Source organism: Saimiri boliviensis, chromosome 14 (assembly GCF_048565385.1).
Source record: "Saimiri boliviensis isolate mSaiBol1 chromosome 14, mSaiBol1.pri, whole genome shotgun sequence".
NCBI lineage: Eukaryota > Metazoa > Chordata > Mammalia > Primates > Cebidae > Saimiri > Saimiri boliviensis.
In genome coordinates, this window is record NC_133462.1 from 88,953,983 (window position 1) to 88,980,683 (window position 26,701).

The 26,701-nt window shown below is 38.8% G+C and overlaps 1 protein-coding gene across 3 annotated transcripts in view; it reads left to right on the plus strand.

Moving 5' to 3' along the window:
- Positions 1–26,701, plus strand: part of WDR64 (WD repeat domain 64) — a 163,939-nt gene that overhangs the window by 12,716 nt on the left and 124,522 nt on the right. For 2 of the 3 annotated variants that reach the window (XM_074385393.1, XM_039464187.2), the window contains exons 2-6: positions 3,606–3,736; positions 15,641–15,743; positions 19,682–19,785; positions 24,193–24,222; positions 25,508–25,618. In XM_074385393.1, the coding sequence (XP_074241494.1) occupies positions 3,606–3,736; positions 15,641–15,743; positions 19,682–19,785; positions 24,193–24,222; positions 25,508–25,618 (479 nt within the window). The remainder of the gene's footprint in view (positions 1–3,605; positions 3,737–15,640; positions 15,744–19,681; positions 19,786–24,192; positions 24,223–25,507; positions 25,619–26,701) is intronic. The other variant, XM_074385394.1, reaches the window with a different exon arrangement.

Below are 26,701 nucleotides of genomic sequence, written 5' to 3' on the forward strand. Positions count from 1 at the left end.
CTGGGACTCTCAGTAGTGCATAGCGCTGCTCTTTCTTTGCCTAAATGTATCATGAAACCATAAGGACTTTCATAAAAAGTGCAGCTTCCTGCCTCACCATGATTCCATTGTCTTGGCCACTCTCCATATCTCTAGGCAGGAGTGATCTTGAGGATGCAAGCTAGGGAGAATATGGTGGACAGGGATCTTACAGGAGGATTTGCAGCAGAGATGCTAGTGCATAAGCAACAAGGTTCAGGGGGAGTGGTGTAGTGTACAGCTTTGGGGCATTGAGGACAGCTGAGAAAAATAAAGCTAAAGGACAGAGTGAAAAACTAACAGAACAAATCCTGCTGTTGCAGTGAAAGGAACAGAGACCATATAACTGCTAATGGGATAGTATAGCCAGCCTCTCAGTGTGCCAGACTGCATAGTCATATGTAAGTGAAAATCTTGACTTTGGGTGTTCAAACCAAAACTGGGATTAAATGAATAGTATTTAATAATTTATAGTCATTTTAATCAATGTAATTATGTTCACTTCATTTATGAAAAAATGGGAGCTGAAGATAAATCATTTGCCCAAGTTACCCAAACTCTAAGTGTTAAAGCTTAGACTCGGACCTTTTGGATATGCTTCTTAGATGATTGGAAACTTGACCAGGCTTTCTAAACTCAACAAAACTTGTGTTTTTTCCTAGTCAGTTTGTTTTGCCTCTCTCTAGTTGGTTTTTCAAACCCTTGCCACTTTTTCTGAATTCTCTGTGGGATATCTGCTCTGTCAGCTAAGTTTTCTATATCACAAAAGAAAGCAAGGCCAAAAGACAAGACTCTCCAACCTCCTTTTTCCACTTCCGAATCACTGAAATCAGTCGTTGTCCTTCTTTCTATTTCTCCTCCCCTTCAAGGCTATCATTTTGCTGCAGCTTCAAAATCTTCTTTTCCAGTGGATTTGTCCTCTCAATCTAAAAATATACTCAAACGTTATGACCTTGGCTTCCTCTTTTCTTTGAGCTACCACTGTACGCCTCTGCTTTGCTTCTCCACTGAATTTCCCCACAGTATCACCATTTAACTTTCAATCTACTCAGGTCTGGCCTCTCTGATCACTTTGCTGAAAATGCTCTAACCAAAGTATCTGATAACCTAATATACTTGCCAAATTCAATAAATTGTTTTCATTTTCCAGCCTACTTGGCCATTGTACTGCATTAACACTGTTAGCTGCCTCTGCTTCAAGAAACTTCCTTGTCCTGCGTCTTCCATCGTATCATTCTTATTTTTCCCTGGCTCCGTTCTTTCTTTGCTTCTATTTCTCCTTGAGCTTTGCCTACTGGTGTTCTCTCTCAGTCTTATAGCATAGCTACTATCTAACTAGTTTCCTAAGCCAGACATCTTGGTACAGGATAATAAAAAAATCCCTAATCAAAAATTGCCAGGAGACTTAAATGTATGACTAAAATGCTCCAAAATTCAAAACTTCTTGAGAGCTGACATGAGATAAGGACATACAAATATTTGCTTTCTGATGATTCAGTGCATATAAACTTTGTTTCATGTACAGAATTATTAAAACAGTTGTATAAAATTACCCCCAGGCTGTATGTATAAGGTGTATATTAAGTTTAAATACATTTTGTTTTTAAACTTGTGTCCTATTCCCAAAATATCTCACTATGTACAGTATATGCAAATATCCCAAAATCTGAAAAAAATCCATAATCTGAAATACTTCTAGTTCCAAGTATTTTAGATAATGGATACTCAACCTCTGTAACCTTTCATTATGTCATGGTATCTATCTATTGGCTTATTACAACAGCCTATTACTACAATAGTCTTCTTGCTCAGTTAATCATTTCTCTATACTTCTGCCAAGAGTTTTTTATTTTAAAAATTATTGATCTGCTGTATTCCTGGTTTATTAGCTCACCTGTAAAATCCATATATACTAACTTGGCATGCAAGGCCATTCACAGCTTGCCTCGGCCCACCTTTTTAGTCTCAACTCCTGGCATTGCCCTTCATGACTCTTCTTCCCTAACACAAACTTTTTGGCATTTCCAAACATGTCATCCTCTTAATGACTGATTTTGCACGTTATTCCCCAATATGGAGTGCCTTTTTTTTTTTTTCGGTGCCTGTAAACTCTTGCTCATCTTTGAAGACCAAATCAAATATCACCTCTTTGTAAAAACTTCCAAACTTTCCCTAAGCAAAGCCATTCTTAGCACTGTTAATGTAGCTTATTAGCATCTTGAGGAATTTACCTGCTGCATTTAACCTGCTGAAGTTGATATTAACGTGTTCATTCATTCCTGCCCCTTCTCATCCACCATTGACCTGTGGTTGTTTTGAAAGCTTTGTGAACCTCAGGCTGGCACAGGGTCTCGTGTCCAGAAGGTACTCCTTCAATGTGTTCTAAATACACAAGTTGACCTTGCTCTCATTAAGAAACTTGCAATCACAAAGCCACATTAATTTTCTTTCTCTGTAGTTTTTAAGATTTCATGAAAACTATATACTGCGAGGCAAGTTACCTTATATGACAGAGTGGCCTGAGAAAGAGTGGGGAGAAGGGAGAAATGCAATCTTAACTTTTGTCAGGCTGTTAATACTGCCTGGCACAAATTCGTATTTATTAACAAATATTGGAAAATAAAGTCTACCTCTATTACAAATTAAGAAACTAAGAACTAGAGAGAATGTTTTTAATGGAACAGGGTCTACCTCAAAAATGATATCAAGTAAATTGAAGGAATTTGTCCAAAAGTATTGCACTTAAATTTTGTGAATGACCTGGTGGAATTAAAATTTTTCCAGAACAAGAAAGTCTCATTATCCTCATCCAGTGATATTTACAGTGAAACTCATATCTTTTACTGGTTGGTGTAAATAAATGTAAAACAGCTAAGTAACTGTTTAGATGCCTCATAAAATTGCAGAAAATGTTCTCCCATTCTGTAGGCTGTCTGTTCACTCTGGTGATAGTTTCTTTTGCTGTGCAGATGCTCTTAAGTTTAATTAGATTGCATTTGTCAATTTTTGCATTTGTTGCAATTGCTTTTGATATCTTCATCATGAAATCTTTGCCTGTGCCTCTGTCCTGAATGGTATTGCCTAGATTTTCTTCTAGAGTTTGGGTCTTACATTTAAGTCTTTAATCCATCTTGAGTTGATTTTTGTAAATAGTATAAGGAAGGGGTCCAGTTTCAATTTTCTGCATATGGCTAGCCAGTCCTCCCAGCACCATTTGTTAAATGGGAATCCTTTCCCCATTGCTTGCTTTTGTCAAGTTTGTAGAAAACCAGATGGTTGGAGGTGTGCAGTATTATTTTTGGGTTCTCTATTCTGTTCGATTGGTCTGTATGTGTGTTCTTCTATCAGTACCATGCTTTGGGTTACTCCAGCCTTGTAGTATAGTTTGAAGTCAGGTAGTGTGATGCCTCCAGCTTTGTTCTTCTTTCTTAGGATTATGCAAAGACGATGTATTTAAAATGCAGATGAATCTGGTTCTTATAGATTGAGATAAGAAAATAGAAGGTTAGGAGATACAAAATGTAGCTGAAATACAAAAGGTAGTCCTTGGAATTTGATGAAAATGTACTGTACATTTTTCAATGCAGATGCAATTGATTATGACAAGTTTTATGCATCAGTGAAGGAGCTCTTTGGTCCAGATGTGAAGAATCAAGATGTGAAACGCTTTTACAGGAGACTATGCAACAACACGGATGCATCCGCAGACTGGTGTGAGGTAGTCTCATTTCATGTTCATAATATGAAATTGAAGTATTATTTTTCTAAGTTTGGAATAAATAATTAAAACAAAATGTTACTCTCACAGGGGTTGAACCACAATGAGCATGTGTCATGTTTCAAGACCTACACCCATTAAGACGTGATCACTGCCCACAAATGAAAGTGGGTAAAGTAGGTAGCTATTTAGCTGTATTGTTAATAAGTAACTCTTAAAAAAACTTTCAGACTAAGCTGCCGGTTGGAAGAGCTATGCATGCCTTTACCAACAACCAAGATTTTAATGGTCTTCATTTCACTCTATATATTTCTTTTCAGTGGAGTCAATGTACACAAATTATCAGTGCATCCAAATTATTAATATAAGGAAAGAGGCTACCATTGACTACCTGTTATGTTCCCTGAGTTATTTCTAATCAGCATGGTATTTGTTCTTAAAAAAATTGCACACGGCCAGGCGCGATGGCTCAAGTCTGTAATCCCAGCACTTTGGGAAGCCTAGGCGGGTGGATCACGAGGTCAGGAGATCGAGACCATCCTGGTCAACATGGTGAAACCCCGCCTCTACTAAAAATACAAAAAATCAGCTGGGCATGGTGGTGCGTGCCTGTAATCCCAGCTACTCAGGAGGCTGAGGCAGGAGAATTGCCTGAACCCAGGAGGCGGAGGTTGCGGTGAGCCCGAGATCGCGCCATTGCACTCCAGCCTGGGTAACAAGAGCGAAACTCTGTCTCAAAAAAAAAAAAAAATTTTCACATAGCCATACAGAGAATTAAAAATTTTTTATAAGTTATCTGTTTTTTTAAAAAAAAATTAATAGAAATAATAGACAAAAAAGTAAGAATTCAAGAGATTTGAATACCACATTTTATAAGCCAATGGATATGTATAAGGAGAATTTAAACCCAAGACACAGAAAAAATGCATCTCTCTCAAATATATACGGAGCCATCACAAAATTGACCACATTAGGCTAAAAAGAAAATATTAATAAACCTGATATAATAAATTAAAAACCTAAAATAAAAGAAAGCCAAATCCTCCATATCACCGAAATAAAAAAACAAATTAATTAATTTTGGGGAAAAATTGCAAACAAAAAAGTTTCTACTAAGCCCTTAAGGAATATATAATTCCCATGTTGTGTGCATGTTTCTATAACATAGGAAAGCTGAAAAGCTATCCGATTCATTTTATAAAGCTAAAATAACACTGAACTGAATGTAGACAAAATGTCAGGGAACTATAAGCCAATATTACTTAGATATATACATTCTAAACTCCTAAATATAATGTTAACAAATTGAATCCAGCAGTGCATTACAAATTATTTCCAAGAGCAATTAACCCCAGCAAAGTGTGGTTCAATATTAGAAAAGCCAGAACCATACTTCATTTAACAAGTCAGGGGAGAAGAACTAACATGCTAATCTCAATCCAAGGTCAGCAAACTAAGGCCTATGGGCCAAATCTGGATAAACAGCCACCGTTGTTGTAAATAAAGTTTATGGGAACACAGCAATGCTCACTCATTTACAAATTGGACATAGTTGCTTATGTGCTACAATAGAAGAATTACTTAGTTTTGACAGAGGCTGAATGGCCGCAGGCCTAAAATATTTGCTACCTAGACTGTTCCAAAAAATGTTTGCAGACTTCCAACCTTAAAGTAAAGTAAAATTAAAAGTAGAAAAGATGCCTAATAAAAATTCAATAGCTATCCTTGCTTTAAAAAGAAAAATAATCTTCGCAGAAAAATAATTTCGCAGAACAGAAATAATAGAAAATTCCATTAATTTGACAAAGGGAAATGACTGTGTTAGTATTCTGTTGCTACCGTACTAAATTATCATACATTTAGCAATAGAAAGAAATACATTTCATAGTTTGCCTGGATCAGGAGTCTGGGAGAGCTTCACTGATCCTCTGCTTGGGGTATCCTAAAGCTGCAGTCAAGGTGCGGGCAAGGCTGGGTTCTCATTTGGAAGCTCCGCTCAGGAAGAATCTGCTTCCAAGCTCATTCAGGTGGTTGGCAGAATTCAGTGCATTGCTTTTAAGTCTGAGGGCCTCAGCTTCTTGTTGACTGGAGGCTGGCGGCGTCCCTCTTTTCCTAGAAGCTGCCTGCAGCTCCCACCATGTGGCCCTCTATACTGGCAGTTCATAGCTTCGCATCTTCAAGGCCAACAGAATTTTTCTCTCCATAGTCTGATAAGAGGAAATTTTATATAATGGAAAATAATCATGGGTGAAACAGCTCATCATATTTGTCATATTCTCTTAGTTAGAAGTAAGTCATAGGTTCCACCATATTTGCGGGGCAGAGATTATACAAAAGTGCAACTTTGTGTGGGAGGGAAGAGGAGGTCATTTTAGAATAGGTCCACCATAGGGATTTACCAGAAACATATTTAAGCAAGGATTATATTTAATGCTGAAATACTAGACACAATCCCATTAAAGTCAAGAACAAGAAAAGGGTGCCTATTATTGCCACTAATCTTCAACAATTTATTGGAGGTTGTAAGCAATGCAAAGATGGGGGAAAAGGGGAAACGATTGAATCGATATGTAATCAATTATTTAAAAATACAAAATTGTCGTTATTTGTGGATATTCTACCAGGAATATCCAAGAGAATTATATAGCAAATTATTAGAACTGAGAGAGTTCCAAAGAGTTCAAAAAATATATACATGGAAGAATCAATAGTTTTCACAAACACCAGAAATAACCACCTCACTTTTCACCAAAACGAACAAGAAAAATAAAAAGATTCCGTTCACAAGAGGGACACACAGGAGAAAATATCGTGGGATAACTCTATTGAAAAAAGGCAGCAGAATAATGATTGAGAGGCTGTTTGTAAAGACACCAGCTGTTCCCAAATTGACTTAACATTTAGTGTCACACTCCTTGCCATTTCATACTGAAACATGAAGACAAGGGGAAAGCTGGCCCTGACCCCTCTACCTTCTTTTGCCATTACTGTCTCCATCTTACATCATGAGGGGCCATGTGCTCACATACGGACACCACAGCCCACATGTCTAAACTCTTCCATACCTTCACCTTCACAAACCACTGTCCCTTGGCCGCCCCTCAGAGCTAGTGGTATACACAGCAACGGTGTGCAACCCATGCTCATATGGTGGATAAGAGGCTTCATGGGCCTTAAAAGTAGACTTGGCCCCTTTGGGGAGAGAATTCTGGGATACAAGGAATCTAGGGCATGGTTTAAAAACATTGTTATGGACTCCTGGTAGACAATGGCCCATTAGCTTCCACAGAAAAAACTAGAGTAGGGTCCTCTAAAGCTGTACTGTTCAACAAAGTAGCTGCTAGCCACATGGGCTACTTACATTTAAATTAAGTTAGAAATTCAGCTCCTCAGTGGTACTAGTTTCATTCAAGTGCTCAATATTTGCATGTGGCTAGTGGCTATTGTATTATACAGGACAGATTACAGAATATTTCATCATTGCAGAAAGTTCAATTGGACAGTGCCACTCTAAAGGCCTAGGTCCCTTGGCCTGGATCAAAAAGCAACACTGCAAATGGCAATCATGGTTATTTTTTTATATAAATATACTAATTCAATAAAGTAGAAGACATATATGTATTTAACAAGAGCTCTTAAGTCACCCAAAGATTTTTAGAAATCAAATGAACGGTGAAACAGCTACTTGGCAGCCACACAGAAATGACTGTTTTTTTTCCCCTAAATCGTGTTAAGTGTGCAACATGAATGCATTGTTTTGTTTTTTTTTTGTTCCAGGATCGAATCTCTATCACACTTTGTAAGCCCTTTGGATAGTCTCCCATAGATTGATAACTTGAATACATGTCATTAAATAGATGTGATTTTGAGAATCACATTTTCTCACTCTTCTCTATTTTCTTATGAATATTTCTCACACACTCAATGGTTTATGTGCCTGAATACCTAATGCGATCACATTGGACCACTTAAAATACGAAAATATGTGTCTAACAAGTGTTTCATGTCAGTATAAAAATTACACACATTTGCAAATTAGAAAAGTCTGTTTGTATTATGTTACACACTTAGATTCAGAAAAGCAGTGCTCTAAAGATATCCCATATATGCCAACAAATGAGACAAATCACTCTGTGGTAAATCCATTTATATGGAATTCTACAGTAACTGAAAATTTAGTCTCTGAATGAAATACTATTCTAAAATAAATTAGATTTTTTTTTTTTTGGTTTTACAGATGAGGAAATCAAGCCTCATTCTCTCTGACATCTGCTCCTTCTCTTTCCCTTACTAGTTAGAACATCATAATCTTTCTTCATTTGTAAAAATGTCTTCTTTTTTTCAAGCACCTTCTTTTCAGTTTCTCATTTAATCTGCACAATAGCTGCACAATGCAGATGATGGAGGATATGTTATTGAAATGATAAAGATGAGAAAAAACACAAAAAGGTTAATTGACTTATCTAAAGCTGCACAGAAAGTTTGTTTTCGTCTTGGAGTTGAGATTTATCTCCTTCTTTATGTAGTAACTTCATGTGACATTATCCTGGGGCCAGGCTCGGTGTCTAATGCCTGTAATCCCAGCACTTTGAGAGGCCAAGGCAGGAGGATTGCTTGAGCCCAGGAGTATGAGACCAGGCTGGGCAACATGGTAAAACCTGTCTGTATGAAGAAGGAGAAGGAGAAGGAGAAAGAAGAAGAGGAAAAGGAAGAGGATGAAGAAGAAAGAAGAAAGGAGGAAGAAGCAGAAGAGGAGGAGGAAAAGAAGAAGATTATGACATTATTCTGTTACATCATTTGGTTTCCTATAAATTATACGCAAGTTTAATAGAAAAATTCATGGCCAGCCTCTGGCACACTGTATGTGTATAAAGAATCACCTGAGGTTTAAAAAAAATGGGACAGGAAGGTTCTTCTTTTATTGTCCTGTCATTTTTCTCACAAGCTATTTGTGTCAATGCTCCTAAGGGGCATTTCTATTTTAAGCCATGTGACCTAACCTTTCTGGGCTTCAGAGCCATCATCTATAAAATGAAAACTCAGTGCTAGGAGACTAACTTCATTTCAGCATGGATTACCTAGGTGTTTTCTTAATCAGTTAATATTAATTGTATCAGGTAATAAAAGCAAGATTTAGTCTTTTAAACCCAGGCACAGACATACAAATCTTATTCCAAATACAAATCCCTTTGTGGTAGCAACGCCACAGAAAATTGCACTTTCTTTTTCAAGATGTTTTGATGCAAGGGCACTTTGAAATTCGTAGAATAATGAAATCTTTTAAGTCACCTAAACATTATCTAGACCTGCTCCTTCAATGTATAATGAAACAATTTAATGTAAATAGATCAAAAGAAATATGACTGCCTTAAGTTTCTAAAGCTAGCTAATGGAAGAGTCTGATGCAGACAGTCTACTTTTCTTACAATGCCAGTTTAGTCTGGGTGTCCACTGGGCAACTTATAAACACATTTTTTAGGAGCATACTACAAATTAATCCAAAGAAGAAGCATACAACACCATATGGGATGCCTATAATTGTGTTCCCTCCCAAAAGTGAATTTAAAGTGAGTTATTATAAATCTAAAATTATATTTGCTAACTTCAAAAATGTTAAAAGAATGTTCCAGAATAGGTTAAAAAATAAGTTGCATGCAGGTTTTTATTTTCTTCTATTGGCTTTTTATTTTCTCCATATGTTCTACAATGAACATATGTTCCTTATATAATCAGATAAAAATGAAGTTAAAATATGAATCACTTAAAGCCTGGAGCAAGACTTTTAAATAGCATAGTTAAAATAAAATTAACACTCTAATAGTCATAATATATATATATAAGTGACAAAATACTCAAATCTTGTCACAGACACAATTACTACACGGAGACTGAAAAGGCTGAAAGAGAAATTTAAGATCCTAGGGTCTATGGCTTATCATAGGAGAAAGGGGTATTTGCTCATCTTTAACAACATTATTTGCTTGAAACATTTTCTTTCAAAATGTAAAACTTTCACTGTTGCTTCTGAAGGAGTTTATCTGGTATATCTAAATTTTTCTCAAAAAAAATCTAGTAATTTGATATTTTTAGTATCCTTTGGAAGTTATTTTTTGGTAAGCATTGTAATATTGTGTTATTTACAAGTGAAAGTAAAAAAATTTATTATTTTCATGAGAAAATATGAGAGCATATGTCCACATTCTGCCATCTATCTGCATGTGGATGTGATGATAAAATATATGCATGATAAAATGCACAGCTGATGTGTTGTTTGGGTAAGTAACAAAAGTGCTTAGTGGGCAGTTTTAAATTAGCAAGGAGGATACTTGAATCTGTTTCCTGTACTGTCTCTGGAAAGATTAGGAATTGTAATTACTCAAATGTTGACATTGATTAAGCTCCTACCAGGTACTTGGTGCATTCTAAGTACTTGCTAATCTTTCTGATTACTGAGTAATCTAATCATGCACTTCCTCATTTAATCCTCACAACAGGGCATAACATGGGGATTATTACTGATTATCCTTATTTTACACGTGGGAAAGACTCAAGTACAGACAAATTAAGAAACTTGTTTGAGGTCAGGTGACTAGTAGACAGTACAACCAAGATTTGGACCCATGACCAATTCCTAAAGCACTTTATACTGCCTTGCATAGGACATTGCTCCTGAATTTCTTCTCACATCTGTTCTTAGACACTTGACACCTTGGCACTACCTCCACAAAAATAAAAGTTAAATGACTGTCCGTAAACTCTTACTTTAAGTCTGGATATCATTGATCTATGAGACATAATTTCAAATTAGATGACAGCATATATGGTGTGGAGTTCTCCCACCTCTGATAAACATTGGAATTCATTGATGTAGAAACAAAGAATCATTATCACCATTATCATTACACATTATCTGAAAATTATTATTTCACACTATTCTCTGAGGTTAAATTTGCTGCCAGCATTTATCAATTGTCTACTCTGCATAAGTAATTTAAATTGTACCAAGTTGTGTTTCTAAAACAAGGGTGTGATTGGTGGAATTCTGAAGGTGCCCCTTTCCCCAAGATTCCTGTCTCCCGTTTATTCCATCAAACATGAACATAGGCACTGCTGAAAAGGAGCTATGCAGATAGAATTAAGGTACTAATCTGTAGGAATTCACTCAGGCTGCTGGCAAAAATATTAAGGGAAAAATAGTAGAGAAAGTTACAGAATAGTTTCAAACCCTTTTGGAAGACCGAAAAGTTTTTTCATATTTTCAGTAGGAGTTTTGGCTGAAGGCAGCCTAAATCCCCTTTACGTTTCGTTAATAAGTAAAGCAGATAGCTAGGGTATGTAGGGAAGTTTACCTAACTAACTTGTTTACTCATGTGGTCTTAAAACGAAACTTTGAGCCCAGTGGCCCTCACAGTGGGAGGTTAACCAGAGTTATTATCAACTAATGGTGTTTACTTTGGGCATCAGAACCTGGCCTTTAATCTTTCTCTACGAGTGTGTTGACTTAAAGCCTCTGTTATTAAATCTATACTGAATAAATGGTGAAGAGGTGAGCTAGTGAGTGTTATATAGCTGTGATCTCTCTTTGTGAGAGGCTCATGACCCCTCAGCCCACTTGTTCACTGTATTCTGTGTGTGAGTGCATTTTTTCATCCATTGTGCAGCTCCGGTCTGTGGGACGGACCCTGGCAGGTAGTGACCCCAACATGATGGCCAATATGGGGTGACCCCAACACTGATCAACCTTAATATGAGAAAATCATCCTGGAGTATCTAGGTGGGTCCAAACTAATCAGATGAGTCCTTAGAAACAGAAGAGGAAGATGGAAGAGAGATTCCAAGCACAAGGAGGACTTGAAGCTCCATTGCTGTTGCTGAGATGCAGGAGCCCATGTACTAGGAGTGGATAGAGACCTCTAGGAGCTAAGGGCAGCACCAGCTGACAGCCAGCCCAGAGCAGGACTTTAGACCAATAATCCCAATGCACTTAGAAGTAGATTCTTTCCTCAAAGTCTCCAGCAAAGAATACATCTCTACTGACACCCTCATTTTAGGAAAATAAGAACAGTACTGGACTTCTGACCTACTGAACTAAGAGCCAATTAACTGAAACCATTGTTGTTTTAAATTTGTACTGTCGTGGTCATTTGTTTTGGCAGCAATCGAAAACCAATTCATAGAGGAAAGTGTCAAAGTTCAATAAGAGTATGCCTGCTGTTTTAACCAACAGAAAACAAAATGTCAGGAGGTGCAGCCCTTGGAAGCTAGAGAAGACAAAAGCAAAAATAGGAGAACTATTACTATATTATCTGTAACTGACTTTGAGAGGCGTTTTTGTATTTTTATTTTTAAGATGGGATAGATTTGCACGTGTCTGAATGCTGAAAGGAAAAGTCAGTAATAAGAAAGATGTTGAAGATTCTGGGGAAGGTAAAAGAAGACAGCCTCTGAAGACATGAAAGGGAATGGGATGCAGACAACAGGTGGAGGGATTAGCACTGGGAAAAGAGAAACGTATTTTCCTTTAAAAGGGAAGGAAGGAGGAAAGGGAGGGAGGGAGAGGGAGAAGGGAATGAAGGCAGGCTTCGGAGCTAGGTTGGTTTGGAGCTACAGTGGCAAGAAGCTGAGGAAGCTCTTGTCTGGTGGCTTCTGTTGTCATCTGAAGCAGGAGGCGAGGTCAGCTGCTGAGTGACAAGGAGGTGGAGTCATATGTTTGATGAGAGCAGAAGAGTTTGACATTCTTTCTTTTGACAATAGAAGATTTCACTTAGGGGAACATAGGATGATGGCTGGGTGGCACCAAAGCCCCAAAAGGTTGGAGCTTGAGAATGGTTGGTGGCCCCATCCATGGGGCTGGGAGATTTTCTCTATGGAGTGATCACTCACAGTAGTGTGGGTGCAAGGAATAAAGGACATTCCACCCAGTAGTGGCATGTCTTGCCTCGCCAATGCAGTGGTGTGAAGGGATGGAGGATCGTGGAAATGTATGATTGAGGTGACAGACCACCAATTCTAAACTGGGTAAGAAAGGAAGCAGGAACCACAGGGAAATGACAGGTTAGGAGGGAATTTCCCTCTCAGGGTCTAACTGTCTGTAGAAGTCATATAACTTTCCCAGCAAAGTTTCATACACAATTTATCGAAGTGCACACCTGACTAATCTTATCAGAAAAAAAAAACTTGTCCATAAATGGATTGATGGTTTTAAAATACTACGCTTAAAGACAGCCTATTGTTCTCATTAGTGGCTGTGGTCTAGATATAACTTATCATTTATTTTTCTCTCTCCCATGAGGCCTTCTCAATGTAGGCTTTCCAATGATAACAATAGTTAATGTTTTAAAACGATTACTATATGCCAGGCATGGTGTAAAATGCTTATTTTGACATGACATAATGATATACATCAAGATATACATAATGATATACATTATGTCATTTAAACCTCAATAAAACAAACAAAAACAAAGTTCAGAAGTTTGTTCTTTTATTCTACTGATGAGGAAGTTAAAACTTCAGAAGTTGAAGGTATTTTTTCAAGTATCAATTCATTGTACAGTCTGAACCCTGACACTGGACCATCTGACTCAACAGCTTTGAGTAAAGGGGAGTAAAGAGTTCAAATGCCATAAAGGGGTGTTAAGAGTTCAGATGATAAAGGCTAAGGTACAGATAGATACATGATTGTTACCTGAATAATGAATCAATAAATGATGCCAAACATTGCAGTAACAAAACCGTACTGTCCACTCCAACATAGATCTATTAACTTTGCTTTATTTTCTCAGTCCTTCAGAGGGAATTAGATATCTAACCTAGAGTTTTTGTACCCATAAAAAATGAGTAGTGATTTCTGAGGAGATAATAAGTTAAGCTTTTATTGAGTGCTAATTTTGCTAGTGAGAAAATACAAGAAAGTCTTGATGAGCCTGATTTTTTCACAGAATGGAATCTAACTGTGGGGAGTAATTGGGACAATTGTATGTTGGGAGGTTTGAACGTGGGGAATATAAATGAAGAAGTAGTAACATTTGTGAAACACCTGATGATGGTTCGTATATTAAAATATTAATAAAATGTTAAGCCATCATCTAGCATCTAAATAAATACTGTTAAAACAAACTGGCATATTGCTGCTTTTGATTTATTTCCAATCCAGTTATTTAGTCACTGGTTCCTTTAAACTCAAAGTATGATCTCTCATGAAAAGCTTCTTAGAAATGCAGATTCTCAGATCCCACCCCAGACCTACTAAAGCCAAATTTGCATTTTAACAAGATTCTTGTGTGGTTAGTATGCACATTGATATATCAAAAAAACTCCTCAGTTCATTTTGTGCATTCAACTTTATGAGAAATACTGATATACTAATTATATGACTTTAATTATAAGCATTTTATTAATTAAAAATGTAAATACATAATTATTTTAAGTTCTCATTAATTTATAAGAATTTTATTTCTGTTGGTTAATAAGACAATTGAAGAATAACTATCTTATTTTCTTCATTTTTCAGAGTTATGTAATTTGACAGTTTACAAATAAGAGCTCTTCTTCAGGATTTTTTTTTCATAGTAATTTATACTCATGCAATGCCTAGAGAGTAGGATTTGGAAACTTAAATAAAGAAATCCTTTTTTTTTTTTTTTTTGAGAGGGACTTTTGGAGTTTTGCTCTTGTTACCCAGGCTGGAGTGCAATGGCATGATCTCGGCTCACCGCAACCTCCGCCTCCTGGGTTCAGGCAATTATCCTGCCTCAGCTTCCTGAATAGCTGGGATTACAGGCACACACCACCATGCCCAGCTAATAAAGAAATTCTTAAATTCCCACCAACAGGAATTAAAAACTCACCCTAACAAGGATTAAAAAAAAAAAAATCTAGTCCTGAAAAATCCATGAAAAATGGTTAAGATAGTCACCTGAGAGTGGCCAAACTCCATGTCAGAGTTCTTAGCCGCGGCCCTGCATGATGAAGACTGATTTCATTTGCAAATAAGCACCAGCTCTGAATAGACCTATCAGTCTGAGTGTCAGTTCTATTGAAAAGAAAAATCAGTAACTGCTCAAAAATCATGCATTATCAGTATAAAGTTTGTTGACTATATTAAACCAGGGGTCCCCAGCCCCACCAGTTCCATGCTTGTTAGGAACTGGGCCCCAGAGCAGGAGGTGCTCAGTGGGTGAGTGAGCATCACTGCCTAAGCTCTCCCTCCTCTCAGATCAGCCGTGGCATTGATTCTCACAAAAGCATGAACCCTATTGTGAACTGTGCATGTGAGGCATCTAAGATTGTGTGCTCCTTATGAAAATCTAATGCCTGATGATCTGAGGTGGAACAGTTTCATCCTGAAACCATCCTCCACCCTGCTCCGTGGAAAAAGTGTCTTCTGGCTGAGCACTGTGACTCACTTATAATCCCAGAACTTTGGGAGGCCAGGGTGAGTGGATCACAAGGTCAGGAGTTCAAGACCAACCTGGCCAATAAGATGAAACCCCATCTCTAATAAGAAGACAAAAGAATAAGCCAGGCTCAGTGGCAAGCACCTGTAATCCCAGCTACTCAGGAGGCTGAGGCAGGAGAATCACTTGAACCTGGGAGGTGGAGATTGCGGTGAGCAGAGGTCACACCATCGCACTCCAGACTAGGCAGCAGAGCAAGACTAGTCTCCAAAAAAAAAAAAAAAAAAAAAGTGAAGTGTCTTTCATGAAACTGGTGCCTGGTGTCAAAAAGGTTGGGGACTGCTGTGTTAAATTGTCTCCTGGTATAGGGAACCCCCTGATATTCACAAAACAAGGTGTTAGCTGTTAATCCAAATTAGACTTTAAATTCAGCCAACATAAAATCTGTACTTTATAGCCAATCTGAGACATGGCGCATATTTACTTATGCTGTTTGGGATTTCAGATCTTTGGATACTTCTCCTCTGAAGAAGATCCTATTGCTTCCCAGCTGGATGAAGAAAATTTGGTTTTCTTTGTGTCTAGAAAACAGCGAATTTTAATTTCAGGTGACATTTTAATTTTCCCTTCCAAATTAGTATGAGTTTTAATATTTTCTCAAGAATAAATATTGAGACTATGTGTTTCCGTAGAAAATTTCGTAGAATTTTCATTTTATGTATTTGTTTATTACTTTATCACTGGGTTTTGGGGGTGGTGAGAGTTTCATATGCAGTATCAGAAGAAAATCTACTATTGTTGAAATGGAAATATAATTACTTTAAAGGACACTAAGTAGGGAATGTGATGGGAGAACATTCACATTTTCATGAAAAGGTTCAGACTTCCAGTTAAACCTCTCTACAATGACATCACAATAATGCATGCTCCAGTAAAAGGAGTCATGTTTCTTTTAAAGTATTCTTAAAATTAGGTGAGTTTTAACTAAATGTGACTCTTCGTCTCACTCTCATCTACCTGCAGTTATCTTAAAGAAGTTTCACCTGACATCTCTTGAGAGTTTGAGACAGTTATGGAGGGCGTTGTTCCAGTTTGGGAATGCTCCAATGTAGATGTTCTTCATTTTCAACTTTGAGCCTGGGACCCAGGAACTCCCATCCCTCCCCTCTTAACACCTTGGGTTTTCTTCTTCTTCTTCCCTCCATGGTGGGAGGAGGTCAGGAAGAAGAAAGACAAACCTTCAAACCTACTCCTGTCTTCCAGCATTTCATCCCATATTCTGAGATGAAGGTCACATTTGATGTTTCTTAAAATAAGCACCTGGAAGCTGGGCATGGTGGCTTATGCCTGTAATCCTGGCACCTTGGGAGGCTGAAGTGAGTGGATCACCTGAGATCAGTAGTTCAAGACCAGCTTGGCCAACACGGTGAAACCCTGTCTGTACTAAAAATACAAAAACTAGCCAGCCATGGTGGCATACACCTGTAGTCCCAGCTACTCAGGAGGCTGAGGCAGTAGAATCGCTTGAACCCCGGAGGTGGAGGTTGCAGTGAGCTGAGATGGTGCCACTGCACTCCAGCCTGGTGACAGAGCAAGACTCTGTCTCCAACAAAGCACCTGGAATGTTTTGTGAGCCAAACCTGCCTTCATCCTTGACTCTTCTTAGCCCAACCACATACCTCAACAGAGCCTGCCCTCTGGCCATGGGAACTAGCATAAAAAAACAAACAAACAAACAAAAAAAAAACAGACACAGAAGGGCTGTCTCTGCTGCCGAGACACTAATCTAAGGAGGGGCCCAGGAGCAGGGGTTGCTGGCAGCCTAGGTTAGAGCTTTGAAAGTATTTTTCTTTTCTTTTCTTTTCTTTTCTTTTCTTTTCTTTTCTTTTCTTTTCTTTTCTTTTCTTTTCTTTTCTTTTCTTTTCTTTTCTTTTCTTTTCTTTTCTTTTCTTTTCTTTTCTTTTCTTTTCCTTCCTTCCTTCCTTCCTTCCTTCCTTCCTTCCTTCCTTCCTTCCTTCCTTCTTTCTTTCTTTCTTTCTTTCTTTCTTTCTTTCTTTCTTTCTTTCTTTCTTTCTTTCTCTTTCTTTTTTAAATGGAGACTTGCTCTGTCACCCAGGCTAGAGTGCAGTGGCACAATCTCAGCTCACTGCAGCCTCTGCCCTCCACCCCCCTCCCCTATACCGCATTCCAGTGATTCTCCTGCCTCAGCCTCCTGGGTAGCTGGGATTACAGACATACACCACCACACCCAGCTAATTTTTGTATTTTTAGTAGAGACAGGGTTTCATCATGTTGGCCAGGCTAGTCTTGAACTCCTGACCTCAAGTGATCCTCCCACCTTGGTCTCCCAAAGTGCTGGGATTACAGGTGTGAGCCACTGCACCCAGCCTGGAAGTATTTTTCTCGATGGCAGTTGCATTCTATAATTCATTTGTCATCTAACGAGTACTTATTAAAACCTATTATGTAGGCCAGATACCTTTCTAAATGCTAGAGACACAGCAGTGAACAGACACAAACCCCTGACCTCATGGAGTTTATATTTCAATAGGGAGAGGCAGACAACAACAGAATGAAACAAGTAAAATATGCAGTAGGCCAGATGGCAATACATGCGATAGGACAAAAAGAAAGCAGGTTGTGGAGAAAATAAAGCAGGAACGTGGGAACGAGAAGAATGGTTTGCGAATGAGAGCATGGTGTTAAACTGGGTGGTCAGAAGTCCCTAATGATAAGGTGAAAAAGATCTGAAGAAAGTGAGAGAGCAAACCATGCATTTCAGGTAGTAGGGAGAGTGGTGGAAGCTGAGGTTGGAGAGTTAACAGCGGGAGCGGGGACAGAGGTATCGGGACTCGTAAGACATGCTGAAGACTTCTGAATGAGGCAGAAAGCTACAAGAGGGCTGTGGACAGAGGAAAAGAGTAATCTGAGTTATCCTTTATATTCTATTCCGGCTTCTGTGTTTAAAATAGTCTGTAATGTGGAAGGAGTGGAAGCAGAGAGAATGATGGTGGCTTGCAATGGAACAGTGTTTCTCCATCTTTTTGTTTTTTTGTTTGAGACAGTTTTGCTCTTGTTGCCCGGGCTGGAGTGCAATAGCACAATCTCAGCTCACCGTAACCTCTGCCTCCCGGATTCAAGTGATTCTCCTACTTCAGCCTCCCAAGTAACTGGGATTACAGGCATGTGCTAACACACCTGGCTAATTTTGATTTAGTAGAGTCAGGATTACTCCATGTTGATCAGGTTGGTCTCAAACTCCCGACCTCAGGTGATCCATCTCCCTTGACCTCCCAAAGTGCTGAGATTTTAGGTGTGAGCCACTGTGCCTGGCCTTTCCATATTTTTTTAAATTACTGACCACAAAGAAGCCTCTTTAGACTTTTTGTTCCTAATTGCCTTCTCCTCTGCCTTATCCTGTCCCATGCCATTTTAATAACTCAGGTATTAATTATTAAGTGTATCCCATTATATACCACAGGCATATCTGTGCTTTTTGCACAAAAAGAGTAAAATGTATTTACGTTCCCTCCAAGCACTAATTTGTGGGACAATATCTTCTCTGCTGAGATACACGGATGAGGGTGGTAATACTAGAGTATCACACCTGCTCACTTGCCTTTCTTTCCTAAGAGTTTGCAGTTGTAAAAATGAAATGCCCTGGAAGAAATTCTATATATATGGCTTTATCATTCAGTACATGGACATCAAAACATGAAAGTGTCTAGTTAGTTTTTTTTGCAAAATGCACAAAGTTTAAAAAACAAAAGCCTTAATGACAGCCCTGGTTTCATTCTTTCATACTGAAAGACCTGAGGTAGTATTAAGTTTTTATTATGTGTAAACCACAATGGTGAGAGTTCAAAGAAAGGATCCCTAAGAGATGTGAAATAGCTCAGAAAAGAAATGATTCCAAACAATGCTTAGAAAATGTGTTCTCTGTGGAATATGCACATGCACGCGTATGTCGGGGGCGGGGGTTAGGGGTGTGTCTTGTATTTTTTCTGGGAATTAATGCACCACATTTAGTTGGAAAGCCCTATATATTCAAATTAGTATCTCTGAGGATCATTATCACATAATAGTTGCTGGGTTTTTTGGTTTTATTCTACTTTAATTTTTAAGTAATTTGGGGCTTTGTAGCAAAAAAAAAAAAAAAAAAAACGCTGGCCGTTTATTTTATTTTTGAGGCAAAGTCTCGCTCTGTCATCCAGATTGACAACTGGATCACAACTCACTGCACCCTCAACCTCCTGGGTTCCAGAGATCCTCCCACCTCAGCCTCCCGAGGAACTAAGGCTACAGACATGACCCACCACACTCAGCTAATTTTGTATTTTTGGTGGAGATGGTTTTCTCATGCTTTCCAAGCTGGTCTCGAACTCCTGGACTTGAGCAATCCACCTGCCTTGGCTTCCCAAAATGCTGGGATTACAGGTGTGAGCCACTTGTATCTGGCCACATCACTTTTTTTTAAACAAACCTAGCAAATGTGGTTCAGCATGTTTACAGCTGAAAATTGAAATGAATATTATGCTGTTGACAGGTAGCAGAAGACGAGATGTGATTAAGAGCATTGTCAAGGTACCTCACCTGGATTTACTAATAACAGCTACTCAGAAAGGACTGATAACAGTCTTTAATAACCAGGTAATTTCTTTTTCTTTTTTTAACTGAAGGACTCATTTTACAATAACCAGATAATTTAAAAGCTTGGATTTCTCCCTCCCTCCCTTCCTCCCTCCCTCCCTCCCTCCCTCCCTCCCTTCCTTCTTTCCTTCTTTCCTTTTTTCTTTCCTTCCTTTTTTCTCTTCCTTTCTTCCTTCCTTCCCTCTTCCCTCCCTCCCTCCTTCCTTTTCTCTGCATCATGCATATGTATCAGGTACAGCAGAAACCATAAATTATATTTCACAGTTATTCCGAAAAAAATAAACCCAAATATTTAGTAGTGAGAAGATTGCTGTGCCTTGTGGCAATTCTTTGAGGTTGGTGACTGCATTTGGCATTGTTCCTCAAGGTGTGACATTGAACCATGTGGCATCAACACAATTAAAAGATGATCCTGGATAATATGTCAGTGAAAATCAGAAGCACAAGCCAAGTGATTAATAAAAGGTTCCATGAGGAACTTTGGACTTGAAATAAAAATAAATTGCTCAAATTCTAGCCCCCCTGTTTTACTAGTTATGTCATTAAATAGGGAACTTGGTGAGCCACTTAACGTCTCTCACATCTCTTTTTTACATCTGTGGAATGAGGGCGATAAAACCTGTCCTCCCTCAAAGGATTGTAGTGAAGGTCAAATGAGATAACGAGTGTAGAAACCCTTTATGAACAATAAATCCCTACCTGAATATAATGCTTTGCTATTATCACTGTCATTTCTAAATCTGTAAGTTTTGGGCTTTCACCTTAATGGAGTCTGTTACAATATACCTACATAATATTTTGCTGTGAAAGTCAAAGGTGAATGAATCTTTGATGTTAATTATTTTTAAAAATCCTAATGATTAGTTCACTTCCAACTAGATATGAGCTTTATGCAAGTAAAATGTATTTGAAATAATCATTATGCGGTTAAAATTTTCATCGTAATTTTAAGTTCTTCAGTAATCTCCAGCTCAGAGAATCTTTCAGAAGTTGAAGCCACTGGCAGCCAGACTCTGTCAGAGGAGGGGCTGTGTGGGCCCTGGAGGAGGTGCAGTGGGGGATTCAGAGTGTGGCCGTGGAGTCTGGGCTCCAGACTTGCATTAACACTTACAGCTGTGTGTGTTATTTAATATCTTCATGCCCTGATTCTTCATCCAGAATCATAGACCTTTCCTCTCACCATTTGAGTTAATACTCACGAAGTACTTAGCATCATTAGAGTTCCTCAGTAAATGTTGGCAATTACTGTAACGAACAAATAACGTGAAAACAGAAATGAATTTGACTCAAATATAAACACCTTCTTGATCTTTTTCTTTTGGTGCATTATTTCTCTTTTCTTTTGTTACCTTTATTATCACAAAAACAGAACTAAGATAGTATCTAATAAATAATAGGAGAAGGAAAATAATTATGTCCATACTAAGATATTTGTTATGATGTGAAATAAATCAGGTGACACTATCACTTTTCCAGAGATGCTTTACGAACATGCACATACACACATACACACAAAAGCTTACAGATGGGCACATGTATACTCACCATCATGCAAACACTCAGATTTTTTTTTTGAGAGGGCATCTCACTCTGTCGCCCTCTTGCAGTGGCACAGTCTCAGCTCACCACAACCTCTGCCTCCCAGTTCAAGCATTCTCCTGCCTCAGCCTCCCAAATAGCTAGGACTACAGGCATGTACCACCATACCTGGCTAATTTTTTTTTATTTTTAGGTAGAGACAGGGTTTCACTGTGTTAGCCAGGCTGATCTCAATCTCCTTGACCTTGTGATCCACCCACCTTTGCCTCCCAAAGTGCTAGGATTACAGGTGTGATCCACCACACCTGGCCACATATTTGTTTCATAAGATAATGTAACTGGAGGGAAAAATGGCTAAAAAAATAATGGTTTGGTTTTGTTTCTGTTTTTTTGTTTGTTTGTTTGTTTTGTTTTGTTTTTAAGAAATAGGGTCTTGCTGTGTTGCCCAGGCTAGTCTCGAACTCGTGGTCTCAAGCCACGGCCTCCACCTCACAGCCTCCCAAATTGCTGAGATTATGGGAGTGAGCCATGCTCAGCCCAAAATTATTTTAAGATTTGATACACCAGGAATAACTATTATTTTGATTGTTGCAAGCCTTACAAATATGACACATCTTGTGAAAAAAAGTTAAGCTGGAAGTGTAGGTCACGGGAGTAATTTATTAAAAGGCAACCATTAACAACTCAAAATATCTTCGATTAATTTATAATTTAGGCTTTATCTGAAGTACAGTAAATACAGTTAAGGATTTTCGAGCCGGGCGCGGTGGCTCAAGCCTGTAATCCCAGCACTTTGGGAGGCTGAGGCAGGTGGATCACGAGGTCAAGAAATCAAGACCATCCTGGTCAACATGGTGAAACCCCGTCTCTACTAAAAATACAAAAAATTAGCTGGGCATGGTGGCACGTGCCTGTAATCCCAGCTACTCAGGAGGCTGAGGCAGGAGAATTGCCTGAACCCAGGAGGCGGAGGTTGCGGTGAGCCGAGATCGTGCCATTGCACTCCAGCCTGGGTAACAAGAGCGAAACTCCGTCTCAAAAAAAAAAAAAAAAAAAGAAAGAAAGGACTTTCTTGGTGATATAAACATTAATGTTATTAATAAAAATCTTACCAAAGTAAGATATTAAAAACTTAAAATATATCTTTAAGGATTATGAAATTTTAAAGAAGCTGAGAGGACTTTAACCAGGTGACTTCCACTAAAGATATATAGAGAGAAAGAGAAACAGAAACCACAGGTGTTCTCTTCTGCAGCTCACTAATTTTCTTACAGTTACATATTTTTGCCATCTGGAAGTAAGTCCCAGGTTAGAAAAGCCTTTTTGAACTCTTCAGATGAAAGACAGTCTGTGGGTAGCCATGACTAACAGCTTTAGTGATCTCTCTGATCTGCTTTTTCTGTTTCACATAATCCATTTCTTCTGGGCCGCTGATTCCTTCATATTTCTCAAGGCCATCTGAGTATATGAAAGAAACAAGGTCATTGAAATACATCAGCTACTTGCCTTCATCTTGGGAGCAATTTCCATGCCACAAGAGTATGAAAGGCTGCTCATATACACACTAGCTCTCCATATGGGATAAATCTATGATTCTTAACTGGTATAGTACCCATGGCATGATACTCACTCAATAGGTGCTTATTGAATAAAAGAGGAGACCCACTGGGTAGAATGTTCTTTCAAGTCTCTCAACTTGGAGGGATAACTTCAAATGAAACAATGCTCGTTTTTCTCCATCACTCTATTAAATATTAATCTATTTAGCATTCTTGTAACTACTCTTGCCGTTGCTGTTAATATTATTTTGCATTCCTATTTTTTGGCATCCAGTGTTGCTCCAAACAACTAAAAAAATGTGATGTGGTTTGCATACAGAAGGAAGAAAATGATTAGTAAAGTGTAAGATTCTTAACAGCACGGTCACCAGGTTTAACAATGAGCCACAGAGGTATAAGCCTTGCTTACGGCAAACAGTGTGCATTATTCCACAGAGCCAGATGCTTGAGGAGAAGGAGAAACAGGGAGGAGATGTTTTTTTTTTTGTTTTTTTTTGTTTTTTTTTTTTTTTGAGACGGAGTTTCGCTCTTGTTACCCAGGCTGGAGTGCAATGGCGCGATCTCGGCTCACCGCAACCTCCGCCTCCTGGGCTCAGGCAATTCTCCTGCCTCAGCCTCCCGAGCAGCTGGGACCACAGGCACGTGCCACCATGCCCAGCTAATTTTTTGTATTTTTAGTAGAGACGGGGTTTCACCATGTTGACCAGGATGGTCTCGATCTCTTGACCTCGTGATCCACCCGCCTCAGCCTCCCAAAGTGCTGGGATTACAGGCTTGAGCCACCGTGCCCGGCCTTTTTTTTTTTTTTTTTTTTTTTTTTTTTCTGATCAAGTCTCGTTTATTGTTGCTGAGCTCACAGCTTAAATAGGCCAGGCAGCGGGGCGGGGCAAAGGAAGCTTGCAGTTGGAAAACTCATGCCTGGTGTGCCTCGTGCCGCTACCAGCCTCATGCCGCCTCGTGCCGTCCACGGGCTGGACCTGGATCATCAGGACTTGAGCCTTCCACAAGCGGCACCTGGGCTCTCTTGGCCCCAGGATTTGGCCTGTGCTCACAGCCTCCCACAAGCGGCACCTGGGCTCTCTTGGCCCCAGGATTTGGCCTGTGCCGCTGCCCACAGGTCCCCCTTTTTTATTTTATTTAGAAATTAGGCTGAGTGGTAGTTATGCCCGCGGGAACAGGGAGGAGACTTACGGAGGGTAGAATGACAACAGAGATTAAACCAAGAAGATTTGTGTTGTTTTAGAGTCAGCATTCTCATCTTTAATGATCACGCCAACTAGATTTCATTATTCTCTTCCTTTGTTCATAGATGAGAATTCAGACCAGCACCAATGTTACAGTAAGTACATTTTAAAAATTCCTAATTAAGTCAAAGTTAGGGCTATGATGATGGTTCCTTCACAGTTAATTAAAATCTCAATGAAGTACTGAATAGGCTCTGGGTATATGAGTCATAGATTATAAATTTATGTTTACTGACTAGGATCAAAACTTAGCCTTGAGCAAAAGCAAAGAGGACCCAGGTCTTGCTTTCTGGAGTTAAACTGACTGCAGATAATTGCTTGGAAACTAGTTACTCCTTGGAAGTTTTGCTTGAAAAGCTTCTGGGTTTTTCTGAGCATCTGCTATCAGAGAATGTAAAGAATGGACATAACCCAAGCTGTAAGAACAAGGAGGTAGCCCATGGAAATAATTTGACAATATTTTTATTTTAAACTTGAAAACAACATTAAAAGTTTGAGTACAATTTTGAAATTTATTTAATCCACATCACTAATCAGAATAGTAATTGCAGCAGATGTTGTAAAGCTACAGTGACTTGCTTGTAGAATCTCATTATGGATTTATGAGAGCCGGGAGAATTCTGGACTTTTTCATTGCTTGCAAGCACTGAATACCCTGCACTACAAATCAGAGTGCCATGCTGCCTGACAAAGGAGTCTGGATTCTCTGTAAGCCTCTGAGCCTCCATTTCTTAAACTGAAAACACACATACATACACACACACACACACACACACACACACACAAACACACACAGGAATTTCTAACAGGTTTTACAGAAGGTTGGAGGTCACGCCTGAAATGTATGCAGCATTCATAAATGGAAGCTTCTGTTTCTGATCTGCAGTGTGTTGTTGATATTACCAATCCTAACCATGCCAGGTTGGTGTTTTAGGTAGGACACAAGAAATTCCCCTTGGTCTCCACTTACCATGGACCAGGTAGTTACTAAGGTATTTGTTTTCTAGCATGGGGACAGGGCTGGAGAGCTCACTTAATCTGTGCCCTTAAGTCTGTCTCCTTCTGCCCAAGGGAAGAAGTGGTCTCATAGCGGTGAATCATGCACAAAGATGCTTCACCAACTGCTGTTTGCTTCCAGGGAGCAATCTTACCACTAACTGAATTATTCTCCAGCTGATGGTACTGAGAAACTCAGGGTAAGGGTAAAAGGAGAAAAGATGGGAGCCTGTACTCAAGACACAGACAGGATGTATTGCAAGGCTTCTCTGTAATAAGACAGCAAAGTGGGGTATTTAGTGTGACTAACCTGCTCTTTGGTAACCATCACCAGGTCATAGAAGGAAATGCACTATATCCCCCAATTTTCTGCTTTTCTATCAGGACACCTCCTGGATTACAGGGTGTGATTACCTCTTGCAGCTGAAACGAATCGTAGCCACAACAGAAAGGACCATTATTGTCTGGGATTACAAAGCTCAAGGGAGCAGCCAGGTATTGTGCCAAGAGATATATTCAAAGAAATGAGATTGTCTTTTCAGTAGTGGTACGATATGAGCAATCTACTTCCTCTATTGAATGTCAATTTCTTCATCTATAAAATGAGAGAGTTTACACAAGTAATCTCTTAGACCAAGTTCAGCATGTATATTCTGTAATTAAAAGGGACTGTTCTTTTCATTTAGTGTATGTTTAGTTCAGGGGAGGTTGGGTTGTTTTTGAGAGAGGGTAATTCCTTTCTTCTTTTATGCCTGTCTCTGAATCCAAGTATTATCTTTCTTTGGGTATACTCATGTTATCAAGTTCAAATCTTGTCTCCCAAGTCCAGCTTCATTAGGTAAGAAAATTACTAAAGTCAAATGTCTAAGTCTGGCAAAAAAAATTTAATGAGGCAGCCCTTCAGTGGCTGAGATGTTGCCACTTAACCAATCTATAGTATTTATTGAGCATTTGCAGACATTTAGAAATAAGGAATATGTTCTCTGCACTCAAATAAAACTCAGTCTGGAAGTTCCTCATGCATGAACATAATATATAATATGATGATATAGCAAATTATATGGTAAAGAGGAGCAAGTGCAATGGGGGCTCAGGGAGGGTGAGATCACTGAGCCCCAAGGTTATTTAAAAATGTCTTCAGGCAGCAGATTGACTTTGAAGGACATGGAGGATTAAGAAATAAATTAACTTCCTTCATACCTTGCTTGTTCACAGCCTTGGTAAAAAACTAAGCTTCTTTTGCTATTTGTTCACAATGTTGTAACCAACTAGAGATGCCAGAATAATTTTAAAGATGGCAGCTTGTTGCTCAATGTACTTTATTATGTGCTTTGTTATAGACCAGGTTTTATTAATTTCCAAAACTCTAAACTCCAAGATCCCAAAGTTTTGATCATTACCTCTTCTTTGAATGCTGTTCTGTTTTCATTCTTGTTTCTCAATCCCATAGAAACCTCTGGTTCCTTGAAAACATCTTGTTCCAGTCTTCACTCCCCCTCAACTCTTCTCTTTTTCCCTTCTTGCCTACACCCCATGAGGGTATCATCTGAGCTGATCAACCTCACCACCCTTCATTCT